General features: G+C 46.0%; 1 protein-coding gene across 1 annotated transcript in view; it reads right to left on the reverse strand.

Moving 5' to 3' along the window:
• The window catches only part of UBE2U (ubiquitin conjugating enzyme E2 U), a 49,208-nt gene extending 34,530 nt beyond the window's left edge, over positions 1–14,678 (reverse strand). Inside the window, exons 1-3 of the mRNA XM_040360773.1 lie at positions 14,543–14,678; positions 10,800–10,881; positions 6,468–6,560 (exon numbers count right to left, since the gene is read on the reverse strand). Coding sequence (XP_040216707.1) covers positions 6,468–6,560; positions 10,800–10,881; positions 14,543–14,608 — 241 coding nt within the window. The 5' untranslated portion in view covers positions 14,609–14,678. The remainder of the gene's footprint in view (positions 1–6,467; positions 6,561–10,799; positions 10,882–14,542) is intronic.
• Positions 14,679–16,224: the final 1,546 nt, after the last annotated feature.

Below are 16,224 nucleotides of genomic sequence, written 5' to 3' on the forward strand. Positions count from 1 at the left end.
CGGCTATTACAGAAAAACCCTGCTAAGCGCTAATTGGTTGTTAAATGGTTCCACAACATTATACGAAAAAAAAATGTAGAATCTCTGTAAAAACAATCAGGCTTTATATGATTCTAACTGCCAGGTACATGGACTAAAAATGATATTTCCACTTTTGCAGCCAATTTGGGACACTGCCTACTCTACAATTCTACATGTCTCGCATGTTTCCATTCACATTGCATAACTTTAAAAAGATTGAAATATTGCTACTTAACATTTTACTTGCTTATTTGCCTAAAACTTTGACCTAGTTTTTCCTTTCTATATAATATAAAAGAGAATTGTCCCCCCCCCCCCCTCCTTTTTTTTTTTTTTTTCCCTTCCTCTCTTATCTGTATAGCAGAGTAATGCAAAATAAAAATAAAAATATACATTTATATATCCTCACACCCCTGGCGATCCAGCTGTGATCTCTAGGGATCTGCTGCTTTGCCCATCATCTTCTTCTGCCATCGCCAGGGGGTGTCATCTGTCTCTCTCTGGGTTGTGCAGCGGCCCCATGATGACATACATGTCCTGTGCCATGTCAGCAAAGGGGTGGCTGCAAAAACCACGAATAGACAGCCAGATCCTGATTACACAAAGTGGCGCTCTAAAATAAAAATCACTTTTGGGTGGATTGGTCCTATAAGTTGCTTAAACGCAGAGAAGAGAACTCCATTCAAGTGTTTTCTATAATGCCCTGGCCTGGGGCCCAAACTGTATCCTGGGGGCCACATGCAGCCCTTTTGCATTTTTTGTGCGGTCCTCTGGGCCCCAGCAGACACCAAACTGTGTTTCCCTATTTCTAGCAGTCTCATCTAATATGTCTCCAGAAGCATGTCCTCAGCCTCCAACAACATGTTTGCAGTGTCTGACCAGCTGTATCCTGTCTGCAGTCTCCATCTTTTGTACCATGACATCTGCAGTCTCATATAATCTGCTGTACCATGGCCGCAGTCTCTGACCATCTCCTGTACTGTGGCCGCAGTCTCTGACCATCTCTCGTACCATGCCCACAGTCTCTGACCATCTTCTGTACCATGACCGCAGTCTCTGACCATCTCCCGTACCATGGCTGCAGTCTCTGACCATCTACCGTACCATGGCTGCAGTCTCTGACCATCTCCCATATCATGGCTGCAGTCTCTGACCATCTCCCGTACCATGGCCACAGTCTCTGACCATCTCCTGTACCATGGCCACAGTCTCTGAACATCTCCTGTACTGTGTCCGCAGTCTCTAACCATCTCCTGTACCATGGCCGCAGTCTCTGACCATCTTCTGTACCATGGCCTCAGTCTCTGACCATTTTCCGTACCAAGCCAGCAGTCTCTGACCATTTCCCGTACCATGGCCACAGTCTCTGACAATTTTCCGTAACCATGGCCACGACCATTTCCTGTACCTTGGCCGCAGTCTCTGACCATCTCCCATACCGTGGCCGCAGTCTCTGACCATTTTCCGTACCATGGCCGCAGTCTCTGACCATTTCCCGTACTATGGCCACAGTCTCTGACCATTTCCCGTACCTTGGCCGCAGTCTCTGACCATCTCCCATACCATGGCCACTGTCTCTGACCATCTCCTGTACCATGGCCATAGTCTCTGACTCTGACCATCTCCTGTACCATGGCCCCACTCTCTGACCATCTCCTGTACCATGTCAACAGTTTCTGACCATGTCCTGTACCATGGCCACAGTCTCTGACCATCTCCTGTACCATGTCAACAGTTTCTGACCATGTCCTGTACCATGGTCACAGTCTCTGACATCTCCTGTACCATGGCCACAGTCTCTGACCATCTCCGGTACTGTGGTCACAGTCTCTGACCATCTCTGGTACTATGGCCACAGTCTCTATATCCTGTTGTGTCTGTTGTTTCTGACACTGAGTGTTCACTGAATTTTATGTGCAGCCCTTTGGTGATGTCGAGAAGCACCCTTGTGACCCCGCATATCAAGAAAGTTGACCAACACTTCTGTAATCCATCTACGATGCACCACCGCAACTCCCAATGTACTCCCAACGTACTGCAATCTGCACACCGAAAACACGGAAGGTGGAGGTGACATCTGCGGATGATTACACCAAATCCACATGAAATAGGATTCTGCGCTCCTCCTTGTATGTTTCGTCTCCAATCTGCATTACAAGAAAGAAGCCGACAAGTTCCTGAAAAGCAACAGTACATAACTGTGGATTATATCAGGGCTTGTCTCTATTATTAATCTGTGTTTGCACCAGAGGAGTGTCTGGAGTCTGAGGGCTAGATTCAGCAATGAATTACGCCGGCTTATCTATAGATACGCCGCGTAAATTCAAAGCTGCGCCGGCGTATCTTTTTTCTGTATTCAGAAAGCAAGATACGCCGACATTAGCCTGAGGCCTCGTACACACGGGCAAACATGTCCGATGAAAACGGTCCGCGGACCGTTTTCATCGGACATGTCCGCTCGGAGATTTTGGTCTGATGGTTGTACACACCATCAGACCAAAATCCCCGCGGACAGAGAACGCGGTGACGTATACGACACCGACGTTCTCTGACGCAGAAGTTCAATGCTTCCACGCATGCGTCGAATCACTTCGACGCATGCGTGGGATTTCGGGCGAGCGGACATGTCCGATAAATCGTACTGACCATCGGACATGTCCGACGGACAGGCTCCCAGCGGACAAGTTTCTTAGCATGCTAAGAAACTTTTGTCCGATGGAAACCTGTCCGCTAGGCCGGAAAACTGTCCGGTCGGCCGTACACACGACCGAACATGTCCGCGGAAACTGGTCCGCGGACCAGTTTCAGCGGACATGTTCGGTCGTGTGTACAAGGCCTAAGATCCGACTGGCGTAAGTCTCTTACATCGTCGTATCTTAGGGTGCATATTTACGCTGGCCGCTAGGTGGCGCTTCCGTCGTTTTCTGCGTAGAATATGCAAATGACCTAGATACGCCGATTCACAAATTTACGTACGCCCGGCGCTATTTTTTTACGTCGTTTACGTTAGTCTTTTTCGGCGTAAGGTTACTCCTGCTATTTGGAGGCGCACGCAATGTTAAGTATGGTCGTCGTTCCCGCGTCGAAATTTGAATTTTTTACGTTGTTTGCGTAAGTCGTTCGCGAATAGGGCTGGACGTAATTTACGTTCACGTCGAAACCAATGACGTCCTTGCGGCGTACTTTGGAGCAATGCACACTGGGAAATTCCACGGACGGCGCATGCGCCGTTCGGGAAAAACATCAATCACGTCGGGGTCACCAAGAATTAACATAAAACACGCCCCCTCATCCACATTTGAATTACGCCGAATTACGCCGACCCCATTTATGCTACGCCGCCGTAACTTAGAAGGCAAGTGCTTTGTGAATACAGCACTTGCCTCTCTAACTTACGGCGGCGTATCGTAAATACGTACGCTGCGCCGCCGTAACAATGTGCACCCCTACCTGAATCTAGCCCTGTGACTCCCGAGATGGATCAGAGGTTTAACCAATTCATCTCTAACACAGGGCCATCTTTAAGGCTGGGGCAAAAGGGGAACCTGACCTGGGCCCTGTCATTGTTGTGGGGCCCAAAGCAGCTGCCTCATACTTGTCAACTATCCCAGTTTAAATTCCCTTGTCCCTTGAAGTTTTAGTCCTGTGCTGTGTCCTGATATGTCAGTGTGAAGTCCTGCGCCTAATGCTGCCCAGCTCTGCCCTATTGTTGTGTACAGATGACTCACCTGCAGACCCTGTGTTTACATGTAAATAACCGTCATTCATATGCAAATAATGGGAGCATTTATATATGAATAGTGGCGGCCGGCGGCATTCATATGTATATCATGCCCCTCTGCAGTGAGGAGATGATGTGCTGTAACCTCTAGCAACTAATCAGTGAGCCATAATGTGTGCTGTAACCTCTAGCAACCAGTCAGTAAGTGGTAATGATATGCTGTAACCTCTGGCAATCAATCACAATCACTGTCTGATCCAGTAAACTGATAAATTGATTTTAAAACTAGCTGATATTTATTGTATGTCTCAGAGCATGTAGAGAGCGAATTTGCACGGGGCGGGGGGACACCCATGATTTTTTTTGTCCAGGGTCCAATCAATATTAATCACTTAAGGACCCCTTCACGCCGATATACTTCAGCAGAATGGCACGGCTGGGCACATCCATGTACCTGTAAATTGCCCTTTAAGCCCAGCCGTGGGGTCGCCGGCGCGTGCACGCGACCCGTTCCGAAGCTCCGTGACTGTGGCCGCGGGACCTGCAGACCCGATCGAAAATTTCGACGCGGGAACGACGGCCATACTTAACATTAGTTACACCACCTAGAGGGCATGCTTAGTTTTACGCGACGCATCTCTACGGAAACGACGTAAATTTAGATCGACGGGAAAAGCGGATGTTCGTGAATCAGCGTAACTAGTCATTTGCATATTCTACGCCGACCGCAATGGAATCGCCACCTAGCGGCCAGCCTAGAATTGCAGCCTAAGATCCGACGGTGTAACACAGTTACACCTGTCGGATCTTAGGGCTATCTATGCGTAACTTGATTCTATGAATCAGGCGCAGATATACGACAATCGTATCTCAGAGATACGACGGCGTATCAGGAGATTGGCCGTCTTATCAGGAGATACGCCGTTGTATCTCTTTTGTGAATCTGGCCCAATGTTTTTTTTTTTCAAAATTGTCGCTCTATTTTTGTTTATAGCGCAAAAAATAAAAGCCGCAGTGGGTAAAAAAGGATGCCAATTTTGTTTAGGAGCCACGTCACACGACCGCGCAATTGTCCGTTAAAGCGACTCAGTGCCGAATTGCAAAAAGGGGCAAGGTCCTTAAGTGATTAATGAATAATAAAAAAAAATAGTAAAGTCAGCCCAATTTTTTTTTATAATATGAAAGATGATGTTACGCTGAGTTAATAGATACCTAACATGTCATGCTCTAAAATGAAAGAAAACAGAGGGCGACCAACCAGCCGAGCGCATTACCTTTGCATCAATTTATTGCTCTGAAGAAGAGTCTCAATAGTGTTATCGGGACCGCCATCAGGGGGGTACAGGCATTACACCTGTAAGGGGCCCGGCTGGCCCTCCTCCCGTTTTTTTTTTGCATTACACCTGTAAAGGGGCCCAATGGTCCCCAGGTCCCCTTAAAGTCCCGGCTGGCCCCTCTCCTGTTTTTTTTAGATTTTATTTATTTTTTGCATTACACTGGTAAGGGTCCCAATGGTCTTTTTTTTTGCATTACACCTGTAAGGGGCCCAATGGTCCCCAGGGCCCCTTACAGGCCCGGCTGGCCCCTCTCCCGTTTTTTTAAATTTTATTTATTTTTTGCATTACACTGGTAAGGGTCCCAATGGTCCCCATACAGGCACGGCCAGCCCCCCTCCCGTTTTTTTTTTTGCATTACACCTGTAAAGGGCCCCATGGTCCCCAGGGCCCCATACAGGCCCGGCTGGCCCCTCTCCCGTTTTTTTAATTTTATTAATTTATTTTTTGCATTACACCTGTAAGGGGCCCAATGGTCCCCAGGGCTCCGTTTTTTTTATTTTATTTATTTATTTTTTGCATTACACTGGTAAGGGTCCCAATTGTCCCCAGGGCCCCATACAGGCCCGGCCCGGCCCCCCTCCCATTTTTTTTTTTGCATTACACCTGTAAGGGGCCCAATGGTCCCCAGGGCCCCTTAAAGGCCCGGCTGGCCCCTCTACCGTTTATTTTATTTTATTTATTTATTTTTTGCATTACACTGGTAAGGGTCCTAATGGTCCCCAGGGCCCCATACAGGCCCGACTGACCCTCCTCACATTTTTTTTTGCATTACACCTGTAAGGGGCCCAATGGTCCCCAGGGCCCCTTACAGGCCCGGCTGGCCCCTCTCCCGTTTTTTTAAATTTTATTTATTTTTTGCATTACACTGGTAAGGGTCCCAATGGTCTTTTTTTTTTTTTGCATTACACTGGTAAGGGTCCCAATGGTCCCCAGGGCCCCATACAGGCCCGGCCAGCCCCCCTCCTGTTTTTTTTGTTTTGCACTACACCTGTAAAAGGGCCCTATGGTCCCCAGGGCCCCTTACAGGCCCGGCTGGTCCCTCTCCCGTTTTTTTTAATTGTATTTATTTTTTGAATTACACTGGTAAGGGTCCCAATGGTCCCCAGGGCCCCATACAGGTACGGCCGGCCCCCCTCCCGTTTTTTTTTTGCATTACACCTGTAAGGGGCCCTATGGTCCCCAGCCCCCCCCCCCTAATTATTTCGCATCAGGAGAGACGAGATTACACTTGTTTTTTTCAGCAACCCCCCCCCCCCCCCCCCCGGTGCTCAGCTCCAGGGGGGCCCTGCCTGAAGCTGTATAAGGGGCCCCAAAATGTGTGATGGCTGCCCTGAGTGTTATGGTAACATTAGGCTCTAGGCCCGCCTTACTATTGATGATGTTCTTACCATTGGGGTGAAATGGGATCGTGTTGAATGTTACAGTCGGGGGGAAGTTGTTGTATTCTTCTGTGTATGACAAGGAGACCTGGAGAGCCGCCCCTGGGAATGAAAGGAAAAGAAGAGATTTGCAGTCATTTTCTTAAAGTGTAAAGCGTCACAGTGGCGCCCCGTCGGGAAGTTTTCATCCGGCGCTTTTCTGCTCTGGTTTGTCTGCCGGCCGGATTATCAGCTCAGCGGCCTGTCCTCTGAACAGCGATCGTTCACAGGAGTCCAGAGCTCTTCTTCTAGCTCTATGTGAAGAGGAAGAGAACGTCAGAATGTTTTCTATTAGACAGTCATTATCCAGAGCTGTGTTTCCTCCAGAGAAATATCTGCTGACAGAATCTCCTCTGAAGTTGGTCTCTGGCCGGCACTGAATACTCATTACATCATTAAGAGGGATTCTGCTGTATTCCCACCAGAAATTAAAGGGGAACCCTAATCCTATCACAGCAAATTCACAGTGTAGCAGTAAAACGCGTATGTTACGTAACATGTGATATTTCCCATGATAGGGGGTATTACGGCAGCCTATTCTTTGTGAAGAGAAAAGAGGGGATAGATAGATAGATAGATAGATAGATAGATAGATAGATAGATAGATAGATAGATAGATAGATAGATACATAGATAGATAGATAGATAGATAGATAGATAGATAGATAGATAGATAGATAGATAGATAGATAGATAGATAGATAGATAGATATTACAGTAAAAAAAATACAATAACATATTTTTTTTTTACAACTGCAGGAGTAGCAAGGAAAAAGCTAGATGGATGGATGGAAAAATGGATGGATAGATAGATGGTTTGAAGAAGGGATGGTTGGATGGAAGAATGAATAGATGGATGGATGGAAGGATGGATTGTTGGATGGATGGGAGCAAGGGTGAATAGATGGATGGAAGGATGGATGGATGGAATGAAGGATGAATAGATGGATGGAAGGATGGATGGATGGATGGAATGAAGGATGAATAGATGGATGGAAGGATGGATGGATGGAATGAAGGATGAATAGATGGATGGAAGGATGGATGGATGGATGGAAGGATGTATTGTTGGATGGATGGGAGCAAGGGTGAATAGATGGATGGAAGGATGTATTGTATGAAGGATGAATAGATGGATGGATGGATGAAATCAAGGATAAATAGATGGATGGAAAGATTGTTTGTTGGATGGATGGATGGAATGTAGAATAAATAGATGGATTGAAAAAGGATGTATTATTGGATGGATGGGAGGAAGGGTGAATAGATGGATAGAAGGATTAATTGTTGGATGGATGGATGGAATTATGGATGAATAGATGGATGGGTTGTTGGATGGATGGATAGATGGATGGAATGAAGGATGGATTTTTAGATGGATGGATGGAATGAAGGATGAATAGATGGATGGATTATTGGATGGAAGGAATAATGAATAGATGGATGGAAGGATGAATTGTTGGATAGATGGAATGATGGATGAATAGATGAATGGAAGGGTGGATTATTGGATGGATGGAAGGAAGGATGAATAGATAGATGGAAGGATGGATTGTTGGAAGGAAGGATGTATAGATGGTATATGGAAAAATGCATGGACGGATGAGTAAATGGCTGGATAAATAGCTATATGAATGGAAAGATGGGTGGTTAGATGGCTGTACGAATAGATAGATGAAAGGATTCATTGATAGTTAGATGGATGGATGGACAGATGGATAGATGGCTTGAAGGAAGAATGGTTGGATGGATGGAATGATGGATGAATAGATGGATTATTGGATGGATGGAATGAAGGATGAATAGATGGATGGAAGGATGGATTATTGGATGGATGGATGGATGGATGGATAGATGGAATGAAGGATGAATAGATGGATGGAAGGATGGATTGTTGGATGGATGGAATGAAGGATGAATAGATGGATGGAAGGATGGATTATTGGATGGATGGATAGAATGAAGGATGAATAGATGGATGGAAGGATGGATTATTGGATGGATGGATGGATAGAATGAAGGATGAATAGATGGTTGGAAGGATGGATTGTTGGATGGATGGAATGAAGGATGAATAGATGGCTTGAAGGAAGAATGGTTGGATGGATAGATTGTTGGATGGATGGAATGAAGGATGAATAGATGGATGGAAAGATGGATTGTTGGATGGATGGAGGGAAGGATGAATAGATGGTAATTGAAAAAATGCATAGACGGATGGAAAATTGGATGGATAAATAGCTATATGGATGGAAGGATGGGTGGTTAGATGGTTAGATGGCTGGACGATCAGATGGATGGAAGGATTCATGGATAGTTAGATGGATGGATGGATGGATGGACAGATGGGTAGATGGCTTGAAGAAAGGAAGGATGGTTGAATGGAAGGAAGAACGAATGGATGGATGGTTGGATGGAAGGATGAATAGATGGTAGATGGATAGATGGCTTGGTGAATAAATGGCTGGATAGATGGATGGATGGTTAGATGGCTGGAACTGGATAAATAGACAGATGGAAGAATTAATGGATGGTTAGATGGATGGATGAGTAGGTGGATGGAAGGATAGACACAGAGGGGCAGATCCACATACATACGCTGCGCCCGGCGCAGATGTCAAATACGCTACGCCGCTGTAACTTACTTTGAGTTGGTTTGAATCCTCAACGAATTTGCGCCGTAAGTTACGGCGGCGTAGTGTATCTCTCGCGGCGGAATTCAAATTGGGCGGGTAGGGGGCGTGTTTCATTTAAATGAAGCGCGTCCCCGCGCCGAATGAACTGCGCATGCGCCGTCCGTAAAAACCCCCAGGGTGCATTGCTCCATATGACGTTGCAAGGACGTCATTGTTTTCAACGTGAACGTAAATGGCGTCCAGCCCCGTTCACGGACGACTTACGACGTAAAACTTTCAAAATTAGACGCGGGAACGATGGCCATACTTAACATTGAGTACGCCACCATATAGCAGCTTTAACTATACGCGGGAAAAAGCCGAACGGAAACGACGTAAAAAAATGCGACGGCCGCGCGTACGTTCGTGGATTGTTGGAAATAGCTAATTTGCATACTCGACGCGGATTACGACGGGAACGCCACCCAGTGGAAGCCGAAAAATTGCATCTAAGATCCAACGGCGTACGAAGATGTACGCCTGTCGGATCTAACACAGATGCCATCGTATCTTGTTTTGTGGATACCAAAACAAAGATACGACGCGCCAAATTTGAAATTCCGCGGCGTATCAAGAGATACGCCGGCGTAATTTCTTTGAGGATCTGCCCCAGATAGACAAAGCAGACTTTGTGATACCCAAACCTCTCATAATATGCAAGTGGCATTAAAAAAAAAAAAAAACACTTCCCTTCCAGTCTACATACACCATCCTACAAATTGATAGACAAATAGCCGGATTCAGGTAGATCCGCGTATCTTTAAGGCGGTGTAGCGTATCGTATTTACGCTACGCCGCCTTAAGTCAGAGAGGCAAGTACTGTATTCACAAAGTACTTGCCTCCTAACTTACGGCGGCGTAGCGTAAATGGGGCCGGCGTAAGCGCGCCTAATTCAAATGAGGATGAGGGGGCGTGTTTTATGTTAATGGCGGGTGACCCGACGTGATTGACGTTTTTTTACGAACGGCGCATGCGCCGTCCGTGGACATATCCCAGTGTGCATTGCTCCAAAGTTCGCCGCAAGGACGTATTGGTTTCGACGTGAACGTAAATTACATCTAGCCCCCATTCACGGACGACTTACGCAAACGACGTAAAATTTTCAAATTTCGACGCGGGAACAACGGCCATACTTAACATTGACTACGCCTCCTAGGGGGCAGCTTTATCTTTACGCAGCGTATCTCGTACAGAAACGGCGTATCTTTACTGCGACGGGCGCACGTACGTTCGTGAATCGGCGTATCTACTCATTTACATATTCTACACCAAACTCAACGGAAGCGCCACCTAGCGGCCAGCCTAAAAATTACACTTTAAGATACAATGGCGTAGGAGACTTACGGCGCTCGTATCTTAGCCTAATTTAAGCGTATCTGGTTTCCAGAATACGCTTAAATTAACGCCGGCGTAGATTCAGAGTTACGACGGCGTATCTACTGATACGCCGGCGTAACTCTCTATGAATCTGGCTAAAAGTCTCAATAGGACACCTGAGCAAATGCAATTTGCCCCCCAACCTCAGCTATTGATAGATAGATAGACAGACAGACAGACAGACAGACAGACAGACAGACAGACAGATAGATAGATAGACAGACAGATAATGAAGAGATGAATACAAACCTTCCCAAATGGAGTCCTTCAGCCCTCGGATCTTGGTTATCCATGTCAGGAAGCCGTCACTTGCTGGTCTTACAGAAATACCCTAAAATACAAATCATTTCTTTATATCAGAACAATCCCCTATAATGAGTGATCTATACACACACATTACTTTATTCTATACAGTATATTGCCCAGATGTTACTCTCTGGATAGATGAAGTGATCAGACATTGGAAACACATTTTATTCTGTGTATGTGAATTTCTGTCCAATGTATAGGCAGCATAGCATGCTTGTTATACTCACTGTGGAACCTAAAGGGTTAATCCTCTGCATTGTGTAAAAAGGCTGTTTGATCCTGTCTTCTCTGATCCTCCCCCTCCTGCACTGTCCATCATGGTGAAGACCAGCTAACACACAGGCAATAGCCAACCTGCACATGCTCAATTGTGTCTTTTATGCTGGAGAGAACATTTCCTTGTTCCCAGAGCTAGCCAGGTCACATGATATTGACATCACACATGTGGGCGTGTATACAGGCTGTAGTGAAAATCTCCTCCTACCTGAACTCTCAGCACTGGAGAAAACTCTGCAGTTTATCATGTAATTGTGGCATACAGATCAGCGAAAAAGGTATATAGTGGCAATATTTTAATGTAAAAAGAAGATTTATAAGCTGTGGGCACTGTGGAGGGGGTAGATGAACTATTTTCATATTACTGGGTTCAGTAACATCGTAATTTTTTTGGAGACTTGACTGGGTAGCTTTAAGAACATTAGCAGTTGGTTTTACTTGTTATTTTGGGACTCTAAAGATTAAAGTGGTTGTAAGCCCTTAGTGACTGTCCTCAGGTCATACACAGAGATAATACAAATCCTCCTACATAAGTTGTATCTGTTTATCTGCGGTCTTCTCTTCTCTACATCCATTAAAGGTGCAGAATTTTTAAGCTTCTCTGATGCCGCGTACACACGACCGTTTTTCATGACGAGAAAAATTCAATTTTTAAAACTGATCGTGAAAAACGTGTGTAGGCTCCAGAGCTTTTTTCTTGACGATAAAAATGGGTGATTTTTTTTTTAGAACCTGCTCTATTTTTTCTCGCTGTTTTTCACGTCGCGAAAAAAGGTTGTGTGTACGCTTTAACGAGGGGGGGGGGGAAACGTGCATGCTCAGAAGCAAGTTATGAGACGGAGAAACTATCAAAAGCCAGCCCAAAGGGTGGCGCAATTCGAATGGAACTTCCCCTTTATTGTGCCGTCGTACGTGTTGTACGTCACCGCGCTTTGCTAGAGCATTTTTTTTCACAAACGTGTGTATGCAAGGCAGGCTTGAGAGGAATCACGACAAATCACGTCTAAAAAAACATCATTTTTTTGCACGACATGAATAACGGTCGTGTGTACGCGCCATTAGAGTTCAGAAAAAAGGGGCAGAGAGCTGAAGTTATACTCTACAGAGCTCAGTGTGGAGAGCTCGGAGGGCTGATTGGAGGGAAGGGACACCCCACCCCCTCCTCACACAGCACACAGGAACAGAGCTAAGGCTCTCAATCACAGGCTGTGTGCTGGAGCTCCCTTCCCTGTCACCATTTTTCTCTTGGTGTCAGAAACAAATTTCAGAAGTGATTCATGCTCAGGGGAAGGAGGTAGTAAACAAAAATGACACTTAGGCCCAGATTCTCGTAGAATGGAGTAAATTTGGGCAGGCGTAATGCCGCCGCAAGTTTTTCATGCAAGTGCTTTATTCACAAAGCACTTGCGTGTAAAGTTGCGGCGGCGTAGCGTAAATCACCCGGCGTAAGCCCGCTTAATTCAAATTAGGCGGGTAGGGGGCGTGTTTCATTTAAATGAAGCGCGTCCCCACGCCGAACGAACTGCGTTCCCTAAAAATATTCCGGCGTGCATTGCTCTAAATGATGTCGCAAGGACGTCATTGGTTTCGACGTGAACGTAAATGGCGTCCAGCACCATTCACGACTTACGCAAACAACGTAAATTTATAAATTTCGACATGGGAACGACGGCCATACTTAACATTGGTTGCGCCTCATAGACCCAGGGGCAACTTTACGCCGGGAAAAGCCTAACGTAAACGTCGTAACTTTACTGCGTCGACCGCGCGTACGTTCGGGAATTCACGTATCTAGCTAATTTGCATACTCGACCGGGAAAACGACGGAGGCGACACCTAGCGGACAAAAAAAAAATAGCATTTAAGATCCGACGGCGTAAGAGACTTACGCCTGTCGGATCTAATGGTTATCTATGCGTAACTGATTCTAAGAATCAGTCGCATAGATACGACGGCCCAGATTAGGACTTACGAAGGCGTACATGGCGCCGTCGTAAGCCCTTTGAGAATCTGGGCCTTAGTGCTTTCATCTGAAACAAGTACACACTATAGAGCAGTGATGGAGAACCTTGGCACCCCAGATGTTTTGGAACTACATTTCCCATGATGCTCATGCACTCTTCAGTGTAGCTGAGCATCATGGGAGATGTAGTTCCAAAACACCTGGGATGCCAAGGTTCACCATCACGGCTATAGAGGGATGTGCTTTGTTCATTTTTCATGTCTGAGGTTTACAACCACTTTAGGCCCAGATTCTGAAAGGGCTTACGACGGCGCAACGCAATGTACGCCGTCGTAAGTCCTAATCTGGGCCGTCGTATCTATGCGTCTGACTCTTATGCCCCGTACACACCATCACTTTATGTGATGAAAAAAAATGACGTTTTTAAAAACGTCACTTTAATTGACCGTGTGTGGGGGAAAACGTCGTTTTATGTCTTCTAAAAAACGACCAAAAAAATTTGAAGCATGCTTCAATTTTATGTGTCGTTTTTCAAAACGTCAACTTTTACTTCACAGAAATTGACCGTGTGTAGTAAAAAACGTCGTTTAAAACAACGTTTTTTCACCCGCGCATGCCCAGAAGCTACTTATGAAGCGAGCTTCAATGGAAAAAGTGGTGAGAACGTAACCTCGCTTTGCTAGAACATTGTGAAAAAACGATGGTGTGTAGGCAACTTCGTCTTTGAAAATTGAAGTTTCAAAAACGTCATTTTTTACTTCACAGAAAATGTCGTTTTTTTTCATCACATAAAGTGATGGTGTGTACGGGGCATAAGGCTCTTACGCTGTCGGATCTTAAATGCAATTTTTTTTTTTGCTGCTAGGTGTCGCCTCCGTCGTTTTCCCCGTCGTATATGCAAATTAGCAAAATACGCGAATTCCCGAACGTACGCGCGGTCGACGCAGTGAAGTTACGACGTTTACGTTAGATTTGCGACGCGTAAAGTTGCCCCTGCTATATGAGGGGCAACCAATGTTAAGTATGGCCGTCGTTCCCGCGTCGAAATTTTAAAATGTACGTCGTTTGCGTAAGTCGTCCGTGAATGGGGCTGGACGCCATTTAAGTTCACGTCAAAACCAATGCCTTCCTTGCACGTCGGGAAATTTTAGGGACGGCGCATGCGCAGTACGTTCGGCGCCGGGAACGCGCCTAATTTAAATGCTCTACGCCCCCTACCCGGCTCATTTGAATTAGGCGGGCTTGCGCCGGGGGATTTACGCTACGCCGCCGCAACTTTACAGGCAAGTTCTTTGTGAATAAAGCACTTGCCTGTAAAACTTGCGGCGGCGTAACGTAAATGACATACGTTACGCCGCCGCAGTTTTACGCCCATCTACGAGAATCTGGGCCTAAGTATTTTCTGCAATGCTATTATACATCTATTATATAACTAATCACTCACATAGAGTGGGGTCTTCTGCAGATCCTCATAATCCCGTTCCAATAGAAGGTAGGCTCTTGAATGCATGACTGCCACTTATGAGGTCCTGGGGGTCTCTGCTGATAACTTTACAGAAAACGAACGCTGAATTCCAGGCACATCTAAAAGACACAAAATAACGCATCTATAAATTCATTACTATAAATGTATTTTTCTTTTTTTTTTTTTGCAGATTTGTAAATTCTTGAATTTGACCCGTTATCAACCTCCTGCAATCCCTGCAAAGCAGAGCTCCGGCTGGAACAGGGGGGATGCAGCACAAGGAGCCAGTCAGTTATTTAGCTGTTCTTGTGTGCTAACAAGGAGCATTCTGATAGGAGGACAGAACAACAAAGTGTCAGAGAGATGAACTCCTCGGTCTGCTGCTTATCCTTTACCTGTCCAATCACAGACAGGGGGAGGGACAAGACCTGTTTTTATTACTTATTTGCAGCAGAGAAAAAAAAGTCAGGTCTCCTGCCCTGACAGATGAGGGTGTAGGTATGGCAGGGCTGTGTATATCTCAGGACTGGATGGGCAGAAATGCAAATCCTGTGCCAGGTAACTGTACCGTATATACTCGAGTATAAGTCGAGTTTTTCAGCGCATTGTTTTGTGCTGAAAATGCCCCCCTCGGCTTATACTCGATTCACCTTTTTGCGCCTGGTCTCCTGGATTTTGGGGACCCAGTACCGGCCGGTCGTAGGTCCCCTGGACCCCAAACTTGGCACACATGTAGCCCCACTTTTTCTCTAGAAGTGTGCAAAGTTTGTTGTCCGGAAGACCTACGGCCAGGGAACACCGATTTTTAAAATCCGGGCACCCCTTCCATAGACTCCCATGTTAAACAGTAATTTCTCCGGTGATTTTGGGGATCCGGTACCAGCCGGTCGTAGGTCCCCTGGACCCGAAACTCAGCACACATATAGCTCCTTTTCTCCTCCTACAAGTGTGCAACGTTGATTGTCTGGGGGAACCTACGGCCGGGGAGCACCGATTTTTCAAACCTGGGCACCCCTTCCATAGACTCCCATGTTAAACAGTAATTTCTCCTGTGATTTTGGGGATCCGGTACCGGCCGGTCGTAGGTCCCCTGGACCCGAAACTCAGCACACATATAGATCCATTTCTCCTCTACAAGTGTGCAACGTTTGTTGTCTGGGGGACCTACGGCCGGGGATTACCGATTTTTCAAAGCCGGGCACCCCTTTCATAGACTCCCATGTTAAACGTCAGTCTAGTCATGGGCACAGTGAGGCATGGGCACAGTGAGGCATGGACACAGTGAGGCATGGACACAGTGAGGCATGGGCACAGTGAGGCATGCACATGGGCACAGTGAGGTATGGGCACAGTGAGGCATGCAGATGGACCCCCTAGGCTTATACCCGAGTCAATACGTTTTCCCATTTTTTTGTGGTAAAATTAGGTGCCTTGGCTTATATTCGGGTCGGCATATACTCGAGTATATACGGTACATGTATTCCACAGGCTTACAAAGCTGTGTGCTCAGAGCAGAGGGTTAAAGTGGGCTTCAGTACATTTTTCATCTTTCCATCTATTAAATCTTCTGCACTTGTTGTTGTTTTAACTTTGGATATTAAAACTTTATTTTTTCTGACAGTAAATTCCTTATACAGCCCACTTCCTGTTTCTTGTCTGGT

The sequence above is a fragment of the Rana temporaria genome, chromosome 7 (assembly GCF_905171775.1).
Source record: "Rana temporaria chromosome 7, aRanTem1.1, whole genome shotgun sequence".
NCBI classification, from domain to species: domain Eukaryota; kingdom Metazoa; phylum Chordata; class Amphibia; order Anura; family Ranidae; genus Rana; species Rana temporaria.